At 39.4% G+C, this 21,614-nt stretch overlaps 1 protein-coding gene across 4 annotated transcripts in view; it reads right to left on the minus strand.

Annotated features, from left to right (window-relative positions):
- The window catches only part of CARMIL1 (capping protein regulator and myosin 1 linker 1), a 173,423-nt gene that overhangs the window by 11,459 nt on the left and 140,350 nt on the right, over positions 1–21,614 (minus strand). For all 4 annotated transcript variants that reach the window (XM_042869392.1, XM_042869390.1, XM_042869393.1 and 1 more), the window contains 4 exons: positions 8,212–8,278; positions 7,690–7,886; positions 5,241–5,347; positions 3,051–3,483 (listed from right to left, as the gene is read on the minus strand). In XM_042869392.1, coding sequence (XP_042725326.1) covers positions 3,051–3,483; positions 5,241–5,347; positions 7,690–7,886; positions 8,212–8,278 — 804 coding nt within the window. The remainder of the gene's footprint in view (positions 1–3,050; positions 3,484–5,240; positions 5,348–7,689; positions 7,887–8,211; positions 8,279–21,614) is intronic.

The raw sequence follows: 21,614 nt of genomic DNA on the forward strand, positions 1-21,614 counted from the left end.
AAACTATGTGTAAGCATAATACATTGCTTTCCCAACAAAAGCATTCTAGAAGCATAATCTTCAAATAATAATTTGAAGAGTTAAGAGTCGTAAGCTATGTTGCCTCTACAGGCAAAATAATGACCCATCCAAAGCTTGCAGGAACATTAAGCTATGGGGAGGCTAAGTGAAAGCTCCTTTTTTTTTTTTTTTATTGCTTTTTCTTGTCTGTCATTGACATGCTGTCTGCTCCTCATTTGCCACTCCCCATTTACTTGTTCTTTCTTCCATATCTTGGTAAACAAAATACTGTTTGAGAAATAAATTACCAACACTTTCTTAATATTTATCTACTGTATTATATTTAGAGTGCTTTAGGACAATATGAAAACTAATTTCACTGGGACTCTTTCCTCCTTCCAGTTATGGAACTGCTAGGGAAATATCACCGTGTATTGAGGCCAAGTACAAAAGCAGTGTTGGCACTTAGTGTGGTACTCACAGGTGCAGTTAGGACATCAGCATGTCTGGCTAGCTACCACACACACACTGCAAACTGCTCACAGTCCTGAGACTACACAAAGCACTTACTGCTAAAATTTACTCTGCTAAGTTGTCAATCATTTCAGGCAAATGCAGGCAAATTTACCATCTAGATAAATAATGGCCAGGCTCTACTTTCAGAAGGAATGTGCGCAGAGTTGGGAAATACTGATGATGCACACATAAACAGATTGCATATGAGCTCGGTTTGCTCTTAGGTCTTCCTCGAGGTATTTAAAAATTCAGTCTTGTAAACACTAGATGGAGCTAAAAGACCTTGTTAGGTATGCACAGCAGTAACCCTCACTGCACATATTTATCTAGCAATTCTCACATTGTATTCTAAGCAAAAGAAAACAAAAAAGCGTTTACCATCTTTCCATCTACTGTGCACCTGCTCATCACTTGTATCTGTAACAAGACTGCAGGAGGGTATGAATAAAATAGTAAATACCTTCTGGCTTTGTTTTCACGTAAAATAGCTCAGAATATAAGCAGCCATCTGCACCTTAAAGGAAAATATAATTTTCTACCATGCTAGAATTCTGATAAATTTGAAGATACTGGGGAATTTGGTGCCATATATCTCCTAAGTAATTTAACAGCAGTGGGATGCTTTCATCTGTGGCTCAATCATCAAAATACTTTATATTTTTCAGCTTCATGAATACCATGAATAAAAGTGCAACACTGAACCATTTGCTATTGCAGTCTAGGATAAAGTATGCAAAAAATTCTTTTGAACAGTAGTTCAATTTGGTATGGTCTGGACAACATTAAGAAGCAAGCCAGTGCCCTGCTGTGAGATTCAGCTTTCTTGTCATTATTAAAAAAAAAAACAAAACTGAGACACATCAACTTTTAAAAAACACAACAAAAATAAGATCAATAACCTCTTAAAAAAAATCAAAATAAATTATTTTCTTAAAAGTTTCCTATATTTATACATCAACAACAAAATGAGAGCAAGAAACCAATGACAAACATGAAAGGGGCTTTTTTTTTTTTTCCTCCCAAACTGAGGAAAAAAACATAACGTGAAAAGCATAGTAATACTGGGAAAAGTAACAGCTTTCCTTTTTGAGAAACGAAATTTGAGTTTTCAATTAGTGGTAGAAAAGCTAATCAATGCAAGTAGACCCACACTCATAGACTACCACAAACGCATCATCCCAGATGTGACCAACTTCAGATGACAGGTATTAACAAATTGAAGAGCACCAAGCATACACTTTATCCAATTGCAAAAATCTATATTGGCTGGAGTAAGTCTATTGTATGTTGCGGCAGACTGTAACATTTTTATTTACAATCATAGGATCTTAATTGAAAATCTGGTGCCTTAGAAATCAATTAGACTGTTCATGGGCACTATGCAGCACATTTAGAAAGGTGGGAATTGGTCACTTCCTTAGAGACATAATTTTTATGCTGAGGGTCACTTTAGCAAGCCATAGGTCTCTGCTTTAACTTGAATTTGCTTATTACAAGACCAGAGGATTTGCAGCAATAGTTCAGCCATCACAGCAAGTACTGTAAGAGTGAGAAGAAAGGCAAAAATGACAACTGAATGCCTTACTCAGACATGGTAAGACAACAGTGTAGGATTTTAAAAAGATGAAAATGAGGGCAAAGCTTACACTTGAGCTTTGCCGTAAAGTAACATCTTCCAAGTCATGGTGCGGGAATGGTGGGGAGTAGTGGTGGGGAAGGGATAGCACACGAGTGCATGCTGAAGAATGAGAGGAATACAAATTACTGATCCTTTGGTAATTTCAGAACATGCCAATCGCAGCTGGGATGAAGCACAGGCTGACAGTAGAGAAGTTCAAAGGGAAACGGGCATCAAGTAAAATAGTTTGGCACAAAAAGCTTTGGAGTAATGTGATGATATTCCCACATGAAGATAACGGGGAGCTCTTTTTTATTTATTTATTTTTAAATACATGATTATTTTCTTTGAGAGTTAGTATTTAAAATACAGAAGTCCAAGTCATGAAAATAAATTGAAGGGCATACACAGTAAACAGCCTTTCCTAGCTTTAGATAAAACGTGCACCTATTATATATGAACAAATCACAGATCACGTAGAGTGAAGACAAACTGTGCTAGTTTGGGTGCTAGTTGCCCCCAAATTACTCTGTAACACATGCAAACAATTGTGTCCTCTTCTGCTCTTGTGTTGGTGTGACATCAAGTGCAATAGCTGATGCTGCCTCCCTAGCATGAGGAGAAAAAGTGCAGGCTTAAGAGCATGTTTTCTATATGTGCAGCCTGGTCCTTGGCCAGGGCATTCACGTTCAACCACAACACACAGCAATTCCTTTGCAGGAGAACTCTGCAATCCCTGCCAGAAAACAGGAATGATATGACAAAACCTGCTAGGCAGGGGGGTTGGAACTACATGATCCTTGAGGTCCCTTCCAACCTGGGTGATTCTGTGATTCTGTGAAAACCCAGTCCCTGTATCCCTTCCCTTACTTTCTGTTCAATTTTTATAACTCAAGAGAAATCAAATTGCCTTCACCTTCTGAGCAGAGGCTGCTCTCTTCTCCTGCTTGGCTTTCATTTCTGCAAGAAGTCCACTGCCCATCACCTGCACGCCGTACCTCCGGCCTCCTTGCGGGCTTCCTTTGCTGTCACCTCTTTCAGCCTTTGCAGCATCATCTGGCTGCATCTCCTCCAGTGAGTCCGGCGTCTTTAACTCCTCAGATCGCTCTGTACCACCATTCTGCTCTGCAGGTTTTAGCTCCTTCTTACTGGAGTCCACCACTTGACTTTTTGAAGCAACCTTGGGTGAGGAGGGCTCCTCAGCCACCATTACAGTCTGAGGACGTTCAGATTTGGAGCCTCTTGATTTGATTAAGTTAAGGAAGCCACTCTTCCTTGAGTCCCTTTTCTTCTTCTCATCACCTGCTTCACTGGGCTCACTGCTCTCTGAACTTTTAGTCGATGGTCTCCTAATAAAAGACACGGACATTTTAATCTCTTCTTCCCTTCCCTCCCCTATCTGTTCTCAACAGTACAAAATGACTTCTCCTGGGCAGAGCCAACCATTTGTATGATCTATAAGTAGCCCGAGGCTCAGACTAAATTAAAACCTGAACAACTAACATTACTCATACAGTCTTGAGAATTCCTGGACCAGCCTTGTGCATGGAACAATGAAAAGTAGCAGCCATGTCATCTGCACTGTGTGCCTGTCTGTTTCCAACACCAGTGAGGTGTTGCTTCAGCACAGCTCTGCCTTGTCTGTTTATGCACATACAATTTCACACTGTTCTGTTTCCAGAGAATGTCATCTCTAGTTTTCATCTACCTGTAATTATAAGGAGGATAACTGATCCTAGCACAGAACTTGCAGAGGCTTTGGGGGGAACAAAATAACTAATTGATAGAGCTGTCTTCTCTTAGAAAGGAACACAGAGACAACATCTTTATAATGCAGATGCTCATCCTCAGAAACAAAACCCAACAAAACTTAATTAAAAAAAAAAAAAAACACCAAGAAAACATACAAAAAGCAACAACAACAAAAACAACAAACAAGCAGTCAAAACCAAACCAAACAAAAATCCCCAATGCTGTTAAGATTTTCCCAGGTACCTTACAGGCAGAGTATTCATGCTTAAGGGATAGCTGAGTGCATTACATTTCTGCATATGAGCACCTCAACTGGAAAGACTCATCAATAAAGCAAATGGAGACAGCTCACAAAAGCAAAGATCCATGAGTCAAGCACATGGCCAGGGATACGAACACAAGGATAGCGAGAGATCATGAAGACATCTGAAATGAACAGCTAGTGGGAGCCCAAGGAAAACACTGTAGGATGCTGTTAGTCTGCCAGTACCCTGAATTTAACCTGGTTAATCCTGGTTAATTCAAAGCTACTGTGATTTTACCAATACACACAGAATATCACACATGGCTTCCTATGTCACTACACATTTTTGTAACACGCCAATTTTAAAACATTTGCTTTTCCTGACACAGTTACCTATCAGTTAACACCTACCATTTCCCTTAATGGATGTCACAGACAATACAGAAGAGGTAGTTTCAAGTTGCCCAGAGTTTCTCATTTATTTATATAAGTATTTTTGTGTGTGTATAAATGCAAACGTGCATTGGTGCGCAAACTTCTAGCTGCATACCACCAGCTACATAGAATGATATAAGCTATTTTATCCCTCTGTACAAAGCTGAAGGAGATACGTCTTTCAGACAAATTTATTACCAGAATCTGGAATATTTAAACTGCTTTAAAATATTTAACATGTATTTCTAAACAGCATATATCTAGTGTCATCTTTCACAATCCTGTTTGTGCCTGATCAGTACTATCTACACAGACACACTTGTGTGTGTACTACTGGCAATGGAGGGATGAGCCGCAAGAAATACACTGCTTTGCTTTAGATCCAATGGGCTCCACTGACACGTAACATTGAGCCAGCTAATTTATAAACGTACCCAATAGTCAGTAGTCCACACCAAATAGTATACTGAGGTAATTCATTTCAAACTAGTCATTTTTAAGGCAGGGTAATTTAATTCATTGTATTATCTTAGACTAACAAGGCATTTTCTGACTTTGCCTGGATATTGAGAACAGAATTCAAAAACAACTTTTGAGTAGAATGGATAAGCTAGTAGTATAGATTAAAAAAAAATAAATTAAAAAGTGACAACAAACCACATGAAGTGAACTTACTTTGAATCCATTTTTGTGACTTTCTTTGTGAAAAATTCATCCACACCTTCATCTACTCTTCCCATGAGGCCATTCTGTTCACCATCTGGAGGCACTCCAGCAGATACCTGACAAAAGAAAATCTCTCTATAGCATAAAATAACCAACATGCTTTTGTTTATATGATAATTACTAAGAATCAAGACGTTATTGAAGTCATGCACTATCAACCAGACCTCAGTTCAAAAGAAGCACCTCCAAAATTCTCCCTTTACTCAGACCAATTGAGGCACTCCAGTAAACGCGAAACAACAGAGGCAGGCTGGATCACAGCTGGATACTGCATGAAGTCAGGAATCAAATACCTTGTGCTTTTGAGAACAGATCACACATTTAGATAGAAACAAAATAAGCAGCTAAGAAAAAAAATATCCTGATCGGTGCATGTACAGTGGTCACCTTCACAAAAAGTGTTTTCAACCACTCTTTGTTACCCTGTTTTCTCCCTCTCTCTAAATGTTCATTTCAGTATAAACCCTGACAGAACTAAAAAAATCTTTCCTTTGCCACCCACCCCAAGTTAAAAGTTTACTTTTATTTCCTCTTGGCTTCCAGGCTAGGATATCTTACAGAGAACAAATCATTTTTTCAGCAAAGCTAGAAAAGTACAAGTTGCAATCATCTGAGATCCACTACAATAAAAAATTGAAATAATGGGAACAGGAAACAAACAATTCCCCAACCATTTGTTCTGGTTGGACACAAAGTCAGAAAGTTTGGCTAAGAAAATCGTGACTTGTAAAGTGAAAAGCAAAATTGACTGAAACTTCTGATACATATCAATCAGTATGGATCTGAGACTGTGCTTTCTACATCTCCAAAGCTTCTCCAAACTACTGCTTTCTATAGCAGCAAAGTGGCAAAAATATCAGCAAATCAATTCTGCAAACAATGACAGTCTACTTGTGATTCTAGTCTTGAACATTTGGCTGTTTGAAAGCATGAAGCAAGCATCTTAAGTCTTCTGAATTTTTGTTTAGACTTATTATTAAGAACTAGTAAGGTCCATAAAAAAGGCAGAGACAAAAAATTTTTAAGCTAAAAAAGTTCCTTTCAATTTCTGCAACTAATTAAACTCCTACTTCCTAACTCACTATACGCAGAGGAGCATTCTGAGAACACTGCATTGTCATGGATGTGTCCATTGTCATGGAAGCACTTCCTTGTTACAAGAAGTAAGCTTTTTGTTTTCATTGAGCAAGACATTTTATGTTCTGCTCATCAGCCTACCAGCAGAGTACTTGCTCTCCCATGACCCTATCCCTTCCCCACCCCTGTGCTAATGGCACAGGATGCACTGAGTAAGTTCAAATGAAAAGCAAGTTTAGCTATTCGGAAAACATGTGCGTTCTGCAGAGTTGGAATCAGAAGAAGTAAACACAGATGTGTTTTCCCTACAATGTCAAGACCAGTATGTCCTCCTGTTACCTCTATCTTTCCTTGTAAAGCTCAAGGGAATGCAAAGTTGGCTTGAATATCCCCCCCTGCTTGAAGGCTTCACCACTTCCAAGTGGTGGAAAAGAGTTTGCCTGATGAGATCTTTCCCAGCATTAAGGAGATTTTCAAGGATCCTCTCCTCTGACACTGCCAAGGCAGAGACGAGGCCGCAGACATTCATTACTAGGCAACATAATTCAGAGAAACAACAGCAGCCCCTTGATAAGGGTTATTTTATCACCTCAGCTCTTCTCTGTTGCCATGAGATAGCTCTGTAACTCCTTCAGATCTGTCCTGACATTCCCTGAGGATAAACCATCAGAGAAATAAATCTTCATTGATGTGGTATGCCAAGGAAATGGAACTGTGGGAACCCCACACATGTACACTTAGGTTCACACTGATGCCTTTTATAGACAGATAGTGCTCTGTTTTGCTTTTCTAAGGCAAGCTCCAGCATGAAAAGCAGATCTGTGACTATGCAGATTTGCTGGCCCAAACATCATCTTTAGATAGGGAGCTGTGGGAAGCTGGGTGTCACAGGGTAGCACCTCTGAGAGCTGATAAAAATAGGAATTCATGCCAAGTTACCGAGTCCTAAAGCAGGAAGAAAAGAAAGGATTAAGACTTAACAAATCCTTACAATATAACTGAAAAGTCTCATGGCATTTTGTGTGTTCCCAGCAAAAGGTGCACATGCTATCAGAAAATGTTTCCACTAAAAAAAAAAAAAGCAAATAAGGATAAAAGCTATCCTGGGTTTAGGTTGTTTCAAACAAGACAAAAAGCTTCTAATAGGGATTATACACTTAAATACATGAATACCAGAAGAAGAATTGAGAAGTTTGTTATAGCCTTTAAAGGCTATAGTTTTAAAACATTAACATTCATCCTCATTTCTTCATAAGAACTGACTCATGGCAAAAAGCAATCAACAGACAATATCATCAGCAATACTTTAACACAGACTTACTGCTGCTTGGCTGGGCTGCTGTTTTTTATTCCTTTTGGGCCTTAACTTTGTAAAGTGTTCAAGTTTTCTCCCTTCTTCTGATGGCAACTCTGAAATGAATCCAGAAGTTCGTTTGTCTGGCCTGCTGGAAGGAAATGGTGGGTCTTCTATATGGATAGGTACTTCTTCCAGTGCTTTATCTAGATCAAATTCCATTTCTAAGAGAAATCAAAACTTTCTAATTAGGCTTAACATGCTATTAAAAAAATAAAAAAGACAATGCCATTCCTCTCTTTTGTGGATAACAGTTATAAACACGTACACAGAATGTACTCAGCCACAACACGTTTGTGAGCAGACAGAGCATTATGTGCAGACATTTAGTACCAAACACACTAGAAGATTCCCAGAACAAAGCAAACAACGTGGGCCTCAAATGCAATCCAGAGCGAGGGACGGTCTTCTGTGCTTTTGAATAAAGAACTACCTAGAAGAATCTCAGCAAGCAAAGGCGTAAAAATGGGTTATGAAATTCTCACTTACCAAAAGCTCTGGACACCGGCCGGAGCATTCTACTGTGAATACTTTTCCTTTTTGATTTAGGAGTCATCTACCAATATAAAATAAAAGCAAATAACTTCAGTGGACAGAAGAAATGACAATGAGCAGTTTTTCCCTTCTACACAGCAAATCTCTTCTCATTGGGTTTAATATCATGAAGGAAAAGGTTTTTCCCTCCCCTTCTCAAACATCTGTAACATGTTCTATATTGGCATTATGTTGAGCTGACATTGAAAGTGAACCAGGGAGGCAATTATTCTTCACATTAAAATCTCAGATTGTAAACAGGATGATCATCTGAATTGTTCAAACATTAACTCATTGATCCTCAACTGTACAATAAGGTAATTATTAATACCTCACCTTTGAGTTCAGGATCACGAGGCACGGATAACTGAAGTAATTACTGTGTCCTCTACTGCATGGTTCATGACAACACCAGGGATGGTACTCCGACTTGTTTTGGATTTTGTTTTCAATATGAAATATACCTGGTCAGCTAGCAATGTACTACTGAGAATCATTAACATGCCTGTGCCTCTGGACACAATCATAGAGCTCACCAAGTGTCCCCAGGAAAAATACAGTGTTGGAGCACATAGCCCTTCTTCAAAATACCAGAAATACCATGCCAGGGTTAGCAATATCTCCACTAACCATATGACTCCCTGCACTTTAGATATACTGATGTATGGAGTTATCTTGGTGCACATTCAAGGTATTTACTGAAAATTATATGCTGTTACTCTTCTCACCTTCACATTACCCCCCCCCCCCCATATGAATGCATTACCTTCAGAGCACAAATGCCCAGACTTCAGACCTGGTTTTGTTATTTTTTGAAGAAAATCACCCTTATTTTCTTGCCTGAATTCTTCCAAAAGGTCTTGCAAGGCAAGACTTTTTTTCTACAGGAAAGAGTGTGTCCATTTTGAGCCTCTTAACATAGCTCAACGTTGTAATAGTTTGCAAAGAAAAGCTAAGCTGCATGTTTTTTAAGGAGTTAATTTAAAATGATATGGCTCTTAAAAAGATGGGCTTTCTTTCTGGTAGTCAGTCATACATGCTGTCTTTAGAGACATCTGTTCACTTCCACTTATTTTCTAGTCCTACTGAATGGTTTCACATCTGGGTTATCAGTCAGGAAGCTGGATTTTGTTATGGCTCATAACTCATAAACAGAATTGATAATCAAGTTTAGCTTGATCAGTTTTATGAGAGCCAGAAAAGGAATAGCTGGCTTTAAAATGTCAGACATCATGAACTGCTTTAGTGTTTATTAGTTTTTCTTTAAGGAAAATTCAGTGCCTACACCCACATGTACTGAATTTATATTCCCATCTGAAGTAGCTAGGCAGATTAAGTCACTACTCACATGCTCAGATTTACAACAAAATTTTAGAAAGAGGAAAGGTATTACTGGTCTTCTTAAGGTCAGAAAAGGGCTGCCAGACTACAGAGTGGGCAGTGATAGCACTGTCTGAGCAACAGAGCTGTGCTTTTATTGCCACAAACACCACTGGGAAAACCAGCTGGAGCTGGTTTCCACATCTATATTTGACAAGCATAATAATTAAAACCATTTCATGATCAGACAGGAAATAGGTTGCCATCTGAGCAGACTTACCATGACTTTAATGAGAATGAAAAGTGCTGTTGCATCAAAGGGTTGGGTACTACTCTGTGAGCTACCAATAAATCAAAAGCAAGGTTTATGCCATGACTCTGTACTAAGTGGCTGGAGATGTGCAAAAGTTTTTCAGCCAAAATTGCAGTGCACTGTCCAAGGGCTAGGCAGCTGGATGGCCTCTGAAGGGCGCAAATCAGCAGGTGCTTCTCTAGATCAAGGGAAGCTCATGAGCTGCTGTCATCCAAACCTGGAATAGCCAAAGGCACTTGCACTTCATGCAGTGATGAGCTTAAGTAACTCAACATTCAGGGGACAGCAATTAACAGTCATTATGGGCTACTTTTCCAGCTGCAGCCTGTTTCTCACAGTTAATGTATATTTGCATGCATTTTGGCCTGCTTGCCACTTTTCCTTGTGGTGCAACTGGAAATCACATCAATTTAATGCAGCAAATCATAAGCTCAAGAAGGTGAAAAAAGAAGACAGGGAACAAGGCTAATAGGAAGCTTCTTATAGCTCAGTAACTGCACAGCCAGAGGCCAGACTGCTCTCAGATGAACACAGAAAAGCTGAGAGCCCTGCACTGGCCCAGGGCACCAACTTGCCCAGGGCAAGTTTTGAGGTTCCTGTGCAGTGACTTGAACACTCCAAGATACTCCTGACAGCCAGGAATAGGATCCTAGGATCACAGAATCATAGAATGGCTTGGGTTGGAAGGGATCCCAAGGATCATCATGTTCCAACCCCTTCTGCCACTGGCAGTGCCACAACCTCCAGATCCAGTACTAGATCAGGTTGCCCAGGGTCCCAATCCAACCTGGTCTTGAACGCCTTCATGAACGGAGCATCCACAACCTGTCCGGGCAGCCTGTTCCGGCATCTCACCCACCACTCTCTCTGTAAAGAACTTCCCCTGACATCCTGTCTAAACCTTCCCTCCTTGAGCTTAAAATCATTCCTCCCTGTCCGATCAATATCTACCTAAGTAACAAGTTGATTCCCCTCCTTTTAAAAAACTCCTTTTAAATACTGGAAGGCTGCAACGAGGTCTCCTTGCAGCCTTCTCCAGGTTAAACAAGCCCAGCTCTGTCAGCCTGTCTTTTAGGGGAGGTGTGCCAGCCCTCTTATCATCTTCATAGATGATTTAATCTTCTCAGATAAGAAAATGCACCTGGATGACCCTGCAGAGCTTGAGCTGATGATCATACCTCAGTCTCTTGGTCAGTGCTAGAACTTCCTACCAGCTTGGCATGATCCATCAGCAGTTTGGTTGCTGGGGATAAAGGCAGAGGGATAGAGATGCCTCCCACAGGCTTTAACAGCATGAATACCAGCTCTACGGACATTTTATTGGAAAACCTTCTGTTTTCCAGCCTGTTTAGGAAGTGCTCAGATGAAAGGCTTCTTGCCAAGTGATCTTTCTAGATTGCACGCAGAGCAAAATGGGTCAAAGTATTAATCTAAATAGGCCACTGTGCTCTTTCTATGAAATATTAGACTTAATCTCAGCTTAATATCTCAGTTGCTGTGCAGCACGCTACAGCAGCACAGCACATATCACTGCCAGAGGAGATGGCTGAACTCCCAGGGAAAGATCTCCACCCTCTTCCCATCACTGAGGGAAGCAGCACAGGTTTGCCAGTCGCACACCTTGTGCCTTCACCCTACATACACCCTGCCCCACAAACACAGCTCAGCTTTCCTGCCTCACATTTCAGTCATGGCAACTGTAGCATCAACCTCCTGTCCTCAAATTCATCCACACCTTTCAGTGACTTTCTGTAAGAGCATACCATCTTGTTTTTCCTTCTTTTGCCTGCTGTTCTGTAAGCAGGCTGTAGGCTGCCTAACACAGCAGCTAAAAAGATGCGTATTTTCAGTTTGTTGGAAGACCCTGTGGAAGTCTGCATGCACTTGTGCCACAGCACTCTCTGGAGATGGCTCCATGAAAGTACCCTTCAGCTGTACACAGGAGTCAGCAAGTCTTCACCATAATCTCAAATAAAGGCCAGGTTAGAGCTAGGCAGTCTCATGTGTCCAAGCTACATTTCAGCTCCTAGGTTCTCTTCTAAGTCGGATCAATTCTCCAGACTGCCTCTTCTCACTCCCTTCCTCACAAAAATATCTGAGCGCTACATTACAAAATGTGGAAGAAAAACAGTGTCTTGGGAATTACAAACAACTAAAATCACATTTTAAATGCTTGAAGCTTTGTTTCCAATGCTAGAAAATAATGTGCCTTTAGCAGCAGCATGGTCTTAAGCACCCTACATTCTTTGACTATACAGATAGTGGAAATTACTCTCAGTGCTCAGGAATGTGCTCATTTCCATTTTTCTTCCCTCACCCTCCAGAATAATTTATATTTAATCCTTTTAGATACATGGATGCTCCACAATCCTCCTTTTCTTTTCAAAAGAACAAATTAAAACAAATTAATGAACTTCTCGCTTCCTCTTGATACTCAGCTCCCCAGCCTGTCTCCCCTCATCCCTCCTTCCTGCAAAACTACACATGGAATTTCAGCTCTCAGAATGCATTAAGGGTGACAGCTGAGAAGAGCATTCAAAAGCTCAAAGTGATTCAATCAGACAAAGAAAACAGAACTGGCCAAACTCAGAGATAACCCATGACATCTCTTCCACCTGAAACTTGCTATGTCAAGAAAACTCTCACTCAAGCTCATTTTTAAGCCATTATTTCATTAAGCTGTGTGATGTCTGAATATTAAACCCAAGCAACAGAAATTGTTTCTGAGCAGTAACAATGGTGCTTAGTTCTCATCAGCTTGGTTCTCATCTCTGCTTGGTTTGGTCTCAAAGCCAAGGGATGCTTTAAACTCAGACACTGTGCTAGCTGAATCTTCCTGTGAAATCCAATCTCATCCCTGAACTGCTGTCTGTTTCTCTCTGTAAGTGCAGATGGATGGCACTAGAATCTCCCAGGAGACTAGCACAGCAGTACAGAGACAAATGGAGCACAAAAATGCAAACAGGTAGGCCAGAAACAGCAGAGCTAAAAAAATACTTACACTTGTACAGCAGAGAGTCTCCATGCAGCAAAAAAGAAAGAAAAAAGAATATGAATGGGGAAGACAAAGCAATAGCAGTTCTCAGGAAAGGAGGCAAAACCAGAAGTTACCAAAATAAAGAAAAACTAAAGCCAGAACACTTAAAAGTCTCAGCAGGAAAGGTGACATGCAAGAATGAGGTAAAAAAATCTTTTGCATTTCAAGATGCTACACATTTTGTGTTTCCAGTGGGTAATCAGAGAAGGATGTAGCCTTTCTTAATTCATCTATACTAGGACAAATCCAGATTTTCAGATGTTTGTTTCCAGTGTGTGGCACTCACCAATGGTGGCAACCTGCTCTTTTAATGTAATATGGTTTTTTCCAATCTGCTGGCATCAGTGGTGAGAGAGAAGTGTAATAACTGATATTTCCTAGTCTCAAGGAGGCTTCTGAATCACAGAATTATGTAGCTTGTTGTGGAAAGCTGGAGAACATTGAAGATAAAGAAAATCTTTCTCGAAAGAATGAAAAGAGATGTAAATCCGTTCTCCTAAGGTTTTAACTATCCTACTAATAAAGAGATCCAAAGCAACTCTATTCCTCCTTTCCATAAGAAGGCTTAGAGGTGAAGACCTTTCAAGCATTTTTGGCACAGCAGAATGATGCTATCCATTAATAAAGCATGACCTTTCCTCCCACTTTAAAATTTATAAAGAATAAAAAGCACAGCAATCATGAAATGAAGCAATCCCATATGGTGACTCTCAGGCAGCAGATTACTCATCCAGTCACACATCTCAATTTAGAGTAGGATGAAACAATTATTAGAAGTGTGGGTTTGTGTTCAAGTTGAATAACAACTGCAGATATCTGTACAGTAGTTGTGGTAGAAGAATATTCATGGTATGGTTTAAATTACTCTGCAAAGACACACTGCATATTTAAATGGATACTGCACTGGCATTTAATTATCAGCACTGAGAATAAACGGCTCATAACACAACATTCCTCATTTAGTTGCTTGGGGGGCACTAAGTTCAATTATGAGGTCAATTATTCAGTGCTTTGACATTTTCAGCAATAGTGACCCACTTGCCACAATTCATGCTTCTAAGCTTAACTGCAGTTAAAAGTTTTAAAGATTGGATGGCAATCTTTGAATAGCATGAGCAACATTCTTGCACACTGCCCCAGTGAAAGAACTTTCTCCCCACCATCCTCAGTTTTATTTTCATTTTTTCTTACCATCAGAAAATCTACACAGGAGTTCTCAGCTAACAGTGATTCAGGCAAATCTCACGATTCCCATTTTCATATGCCGTTCTCTCTCATCTTTATTTCCCTGTCAGAAGCCACTTCTGAATTTTAAGTCTCGTCAGAAATGACTATATCAAAATATCTCCCTATTAAGATGGAGAGAGAACTGATTAGAGAATCAAGATATCTCTCTTTCTAATAGGGACATATCTTGATAGGTTGAAACTAGCAAATATTCTAAGAAGGCCCTGTATGGAAAGCAGAAATGTTGGAGTAGATGGTAGTATTTGAAACTAGAGCTCCTTCTCTAAAACAAATAGATTGATGGGATCGGTCACAATTACCAAAGAGAGGATGGCTAAATAAAAGGCTGGTCTACACAGAGCTAGCACGTAAGTGGGATACATGATTGCAATGATGCTGGTTGGTCAGACAGTCCTGGTGCAGCTCACAAGCCCAAGAGGGACAGAAACACCAGGAAAGAAAAGGAAGACATCTGCCCTGCAAAACAGAACTGCTTACCCACATGTGAGGAATTAAAAGCTGGCTAGCAAAAAGGGAGAAGATTCTGCAAGTACTCAGAGCGTGTGTGCACAAACTACTTCTAGAATAAATAAACACTACGGTATTGGAAATGACCCACGACTAATCTGGACAAGATGTTCAGATCAGCTCTGAATGAAAGGACCCTGCTGTTTCAATAACTTTGTCTTCCTATTTTGCTCATATTTTTATTTTTCTAAAAAATACGTTTGAAGTCTGTTTGTTGTTTCATAGGTTTGTATGCTTTTGGTTTCAAATTCCATCTGAATTTCAAACCTGTCATCACTCCTGGCCTCAAAAATTCACAGTAATTTAATCTTTACTCCCAGGAAGTAAGGTCTTGCTGCAGAGAGCACCTCCATTTTGAAATGAGGCTTTAACTGACCCAAATAACAGCAGAAGAAAGAATCTGTTTACCTCTAAATTCTTCTGTAGTCTGAAAGAGAGATATTTTGAGAGGAAGTATGATAAATTTATGAATAGGATTATGTGACACAATTGTCTATGACAACAGGGATTAGATTTGATGACTCAGAAGCTCTCTTCTATCCTTTTGGCATTATGTACACTTGATTTTTTAAATTTTTTTTCTAACTTCTGATTTCAAAAATCTAGTTCATTTCAATCTCCTTTTCGATGACAAAATGTAGCAAGATTTAAAGGTACTCTCTAACTGCCTTCCTCAGCACTGTCTCTCTATCCTCTTCTCGCGAGGCAGGTCCTTTATCCCCACAGTATGAAGTATCAACCTTGCCAAACAGAAAATCACAAGCTTCCTCTTTCAGACGAAATGAGAACCACAAAGCACTCTTGGTAAGGCAGAATTGTCCATATACTATTTTTCTGAAGACTTTCTAGATTTCAGAGTAAACAAGCCTGCTGCATACAGCACAGATAAGTAACCTGGACCAAGCTGATAATCTGAGACACTGGAAGAATCAAAAAGTAGAAACTAAACAGAGCACTCCTCAACTCCTCCAGGAAGGCCAATGTGCCAGATATTAATCGAATCAAGAAGCATTAAGATCGCAGACAGATGTGAACTGTAGGAGCAGCACCGTCAGAGCTTATTCTCAAGCTGTTAGCAACTGCCCCTTTGCCAAGGGTCTAGGTTTCACTGAGATCCTTCAGAAGATCTCTTGTTAACCTGCCACAGCAAACACCGAGCAGGTTATCTAAAATAGAGGCCATGGAAAGGTGAGCTCTGGATCTATTTTTGTTGAACACAGACGGATCCCACCACTCCCTTAGTGATTGCTCAGGTGTTACCTAACCCACCTTCGTGTGATGCAGCTTTGCCCTCACAGCCCATCCCCAAAGCAGGTGATCCCAGCTGCTGGCAATGCAGGAAAGTGGACCCAGTGAGGGACAGTCCCCTCATCTTTCTGGTCCAGTTGGGCTGCATGCATGCCACCAGCGCGTGCAGCCTTCAGGAAGCAGCTGGTAGTTGCTTACATGGCTCTGCCTATGGACTCTGCATCCAAATCTTTGCTAGCAGTGGTGAATGGTGGGACGGAGCAGCCAGGGGGGTCTACATCTATGGATTGCACTGCTAAACGTGGGAGACCTTTGTCTGCCACAGATCAACTTCTCAGTAGGAATGTCCCTCTTAAAACCACTGCAGTAGAATTAAACTCAGGTTTCAGTGAGCGCTTGGAATGCTCTTATAATTGCAATTTTTTCATTACATGTGAAAGAAAATGATGGGAATTCATCATCAGCAAGTTAGCTGCTTCCACAAAAGACAAAACTACACAACCTCCTCTCCAGCCTCAGTACAAATCTGGGTCTACTGAGACAAAACATAGCACCAATATTATGGGAAGACAAGCTAACAGTAAAGTGCCACAATGCAAACAGCATCCCCAGCAGCTGCACTTCACGATTCTCATTTTAACCTATGAAGAAAACAGTCTCTAATTTACTTTTATTTGTAACCAAGCACATAGAAGCAGCTTCATTGATATTGCAGCAATAACGCACCCTAAATTGAGAGAAACAGCTTTGGTTTCTGACTCGGAAATCTCAGTTGGTTTAAAAAAAACATACTATGTGGCAATTATCCACCATCTCCTTCCACTCAATGATACCAAGAAAAGACACTGCAAGCCAGTAATTTTTAAAATTGTTTTAGATGGGAACACATAAGGGGAGCCTGAAAGGAGGCTAAACTGTAGTCTAAACATGTAACAGGCACTGAATAACCACAGATAGGGACATCTAAAGGCTGTCAGGACACAGCAAAACTATACATAAATGAGCCTGGGAAAAGAACGGTGAAAAATATTTGCAAATATTTGCAATTAATGTAATCATAATACTAATGGTTAGCCAATCATATAAGCACACAACTTGCATGAGACATTCCCAAATTCTGAAGAATAATCACACCAGCTTCCTTTGTCTCTTGCTCACTCCTACATAGCGCTGTATGTTAGGGAACGTGCTTAGCCTGTGCTATGTGCCTCTTGGTGATGTTTTCACCAATTATTCTAGGTTGGGGTGAGTCAGAAATATTGCTAGTCTCCCACTGAGGTAGATTTGCTCACATGCTTGTGATGGAGCCTTTTCAGAAGATGAGAATGCTCTCATATGCCATTATGCCAACTCCTAGCTTCCCACACAGTATTGTGTTCACTATAAATAAAAGGCTCTTTTCTGCTAATGTATACGAGAGAGAAGCCAATGTGTCACCACCAATTCCATCTAGCATTCCATCCAGGCTGCTGCCATAGCCATCATCTGCTGCTCGCTTTCTCCTGCCACTCAGGTTTGTTCTGTGCACTCAGACAAGGGTCTAATCACCCTGTAAATCAACCTGGACATGAAATCCTCTCGAAAAAGCACCATTTTAAGCTGAATCAGCTTCTACTCCCAGTTTGCAGAGTGGCTGCACAAACTCCAGTGCGAGTGTGTAGGTGGAGGCTGGAAGGGAGGAAATGCTCTTTTCAGCAACAACGATTTGTATTTTTTCTTTTTAATTAAGCTGGTTGCAAAGCTGAAGGGTTGCATTTTTTTTTCTTTTTCTTTTTTCTTTTTTATGTCACAGGAGAACATAATGAATCCAAAAGGAGCTGGGATTCTCTCAAAGTAAGCGTTTAGTCCTTCTTTCAAAAAGGTGCCTATGTATGCCTGAGACAATTCTGCTGCAGGCAAGTAGAGAACAAGAATCTGATGTGGTAGCAGGTCGAGAACTACCGAGTTTAGTTCTTCTTTCTGTAGTATCATCAAACACACACACATATATGCACGTGTGTTCTCTGAGTATTTCTCCTTCCACCAGTGAAACCAACTGGAGGGATCTTTGCTGTTCTAATTTGCTCCACTTCCAATTTATTTTGGATTTTGGAGGTGGAGAACTTGCAAGTGGTGCTCAGTGAGTTTTCTTTAAAACAAACAAACAAAAAAACCCCAAAATATAAATAAATTTTAGTGTGAAGAGTGATATCTCTCACTTTCCTCTAAAAGCCCTATGAGCTACAAACACTTGGTCTTTCAAAAATCTATGTGTTCATAGCTCACATGCTACATCTTTGACAATGGCTAGTTAGTATATTCCCAGGAAGAAATAGATGCCACCTCTCTACAAGTGTTTTATTATTTCTGCAAATTATCATTTCTACCATACAGGAGAAAACTACTGTTCAGTAAAAACTAAAACATTGACATGTTGTGCAGGGATTTTTTTTTTGCAGAGGTGGTGGTGTTTTTCCTCTATTCAAGTCATAGAACTATCTCTAAAGTTAAAATTAGAAATAGATGAGAAATACCTAAGATTCATCTCAGGCATTCCTTCCCTATTAACTACATGCACTTTTGCAGATACACAGTTTACCATTCAATCTTACATCATATCAATCTTATAGTGAAATGCTTTGAAGAAGATTTATAATCAGATGTGTGACTTATAGTGTACAATTCCTCTACATTTTTCAGACAATTTTCTATCATAGTCTTGTATAATGCAAAAAAGTGACCTTTGCTTTGCTCTGAAAGTGGTATCTAGCTTGGCTGTATGCTTGTTACTGACTGTAGTAATAACAACATATTGCTGAAATCAATATTTTAAGGACAACACATACACAGAATTCTAGTAAAAAAAGCTATTTCCCTTGACTATTTTCTTTAAATAGTTGCTTAGATGTGGTGATCTCCTTTTAGTACTCTGGAAGCCAAATATCCATCTGGAACCTCAAACGATGGAAATACAGCAAACAAACAGGAATTGGTCTGTTTTAAAGCCTGTCTACATACTCTCAAACTCTTGAGAATAAAACAAGCAAACAAGCACCTTTAAAATGCAGCTGTTAAACACAGTCTAATGAAGATGCACCACTTCCTTTTCGTGAGGAATTATGCACCATAATGCAAATAACTAATGGCTATGAAAGAATAAAGTACAACAGAAGTGCTACATCTAATTAAATCAATTATTATCTAGCCTAACAGTTACAGGTACTGAGACACATGATTTTTAACTTCAGTTAAAAAAAAAAAAAGAAAAAAAGAAAAAAGCTGTTTTCTTTAAAATTAGTTTTGAAATGCATGCATTAACTTAAAATGTGTCACTTGCCATATTCTGAAGAAAAAAAAAAAGTTCTCATTTATTAAGTTAATTCTCAATTGAGTTTAAGCTTTGAAAAGCAGGCTGTGCTTTTTCCTTTAATCTGAGAAGAGGAAGTAATTTTTTGCATAAAGACTTCACATCCATTTTACTTGCATGCAACTTTTATCTAATGAGTTATTACCATTGATGCAGCTTTAATTAAATGTAAACAACTAAGACAGGCTGTAGATTACGGAAGCAGTTTAATGTATTGCAGTGCTGGGAAATCAGGAGCTCTCAGGTCAGTAACATTCAAGCTTTCATGTCCCACAGTGGATCATTCATCACTCTATGTATTTTTTTCAACTCCTTTAACAGATGAGCTGGTATAACTAGCTGGTATAACTAACAAGTTTTTCATATCATGGGCTCTCTGGACACAGTCAAAGGCTAGATGTGAATCAAATCCTACACTGAAACTAATAAGCTTTAATTACACAGTTAGTGTATGGTATTGAATATGCCCTAAATTCCACAACAAAAATACTAGAAATAATGTTGAGAAGTATTTTTTTTTTTTTAATCCCCCAGCACTGCATTTTGAAGGAACATTTTAATATTTTATTCAGTCTTCGAAGTTTATGTCTGTCAGCTGACAAGTGAATGGATGGCAACTCTCTGCTTTGGCATGGAAACCCCCACCAGCTGCAGCCAGTCTCTACCTTGCTTGAGAAAATCTAGACAGGCTGTAAAACAGATCACTACTGGTTTGTTTGCTGCCTCTCCATCATTTGAGGTTTCAGTCTGGAATGCTGGCAGTCCAACTTTTATAAAAAAAAAAAACATCTCCCCATCTTCCACTTCCAATGAGCGTATAAGAACAAATAGCTCATAAGCATTTTATTCCAAATCTACCTTGCTCACAATCATTCACCTAGTTTCACTGCTATACAATTTCTCTGTAACTATCAGACAAGCCAAGAATAAAAATTGAACCTAGAAATAGATTTTCCCCAAATTGTTCAAATACACCTTTAAGAGGGGCTGCTGCATAAAAACAAGCTGTTGCATTTGTTCCCTTAGCCAGAGAACTGCTCCTCCATATTTTTGCTGAAGAAAACAAGAAGAGCAGGCTTGCTGAAAATATTAGGCTTGCACATGAGTTCAATTTTGCAAATGGAAAAATAACAGCTCCCCCAAAATGGTGGTCCAAGTTCAGTGTCTCTCGGCCAAGCCCAAAATCTCTTGTTGCATGAACATTTTAACAAATAACTGGAGAAAACTGTCAGACTGGAAAAGAAACTGTAAAATAGGATAGTTTTCCTTTTCATCCCAGTGACATGATCAGTTCACTGCATGTTCAATAATTTTTTGTTAATAGAACTATATATGCACAAACGTGCAGAACAGTAAGCCACAATTCAAGGCTTCACATTTGACGTTAGCAGAATACACAGCCAGGTGCACCATCTACTCACACAGCAAGGAGGCGTTTAGGGATTTCCAGTGGCCAAACAAGGCAGTGTTCTGGACTAATGCCATTTTGGATGTGGGATTTAAATAGCTACTTCTCATTTAAGATTAAAAATAATCAAAGGAAATTAGGTTCATAATTCTACTTCATAAAGCCATATGCTTCCCTTTCTAAGTAAATTTTTCAGCAGCATATCTGTTTCCTGCACTGACCTGCTCACAAAGCATTCACTGTTCCACAGGCTTGCTCGTTTCCATGCAAACATCTATACGATACTTGAAGGCTGCCACAAACCTGGTGAAATTTTCTAAGACAATATCCGAAATCCATATAATTTTCCCAGAACTAAAATACATTACATTGAAAGTGTATTATTTTTCTGGGTGGAGTTAGTAACTTCATGCAAAAAAAAAAAGCTTAAGATTTCAAGAATTTTTAAGATGCTTCCACTACCAAGAAGAGCACTAGCTTGGTAAAAATCCCTTGGGGCTCTCTATTTATCTATGTGTTTTTACAACACCAACCAATATCACTTGCATCCAGGATGCAAAAAAAAGCAGCCCTCAAAAACAGACTGCAGATTTTAATAAAAGAATTTTTTTAGCAGTGACTAAGATTACTGCCTTGTGTTTATTTGATTCCTCTTTCTCTCCAGATATTAGGGATTGATGACAATCTGAGTAACAAAGGTGTTCGAATCTCTGTGTGAGATGAGAATGGATGAAGATACATAATCACATCTCAAGGTAAGTACAGTCAGCATCAAACGCATCTTACTGAGTATAGGGATCATCACATTTCCATTATTTTAATATGGTCCAAGTGAAAGATAACATAGCAATATAATCATTTCATATAACCATGATGATATAAGGTAGAGACAAGAGCTACTTTTTAAATTTTCAGCATTTTTTTTTTTACA

Source organism: Lagopus leucura, unplaced genomic scaffold (assembly GCF_019238085.1).
Source record: "Lagopus leucura isolate 7727_CA_CO unplaced genomic scaffold, USGS_WTPT01 Super-Scaffold_100002, whole genome shotgun sequence".
NCBI lineage: Eukaryota > Metazoa > Chordata > Aves > Galliformes > Phasianidae > Lagopus > Lagopus leucura.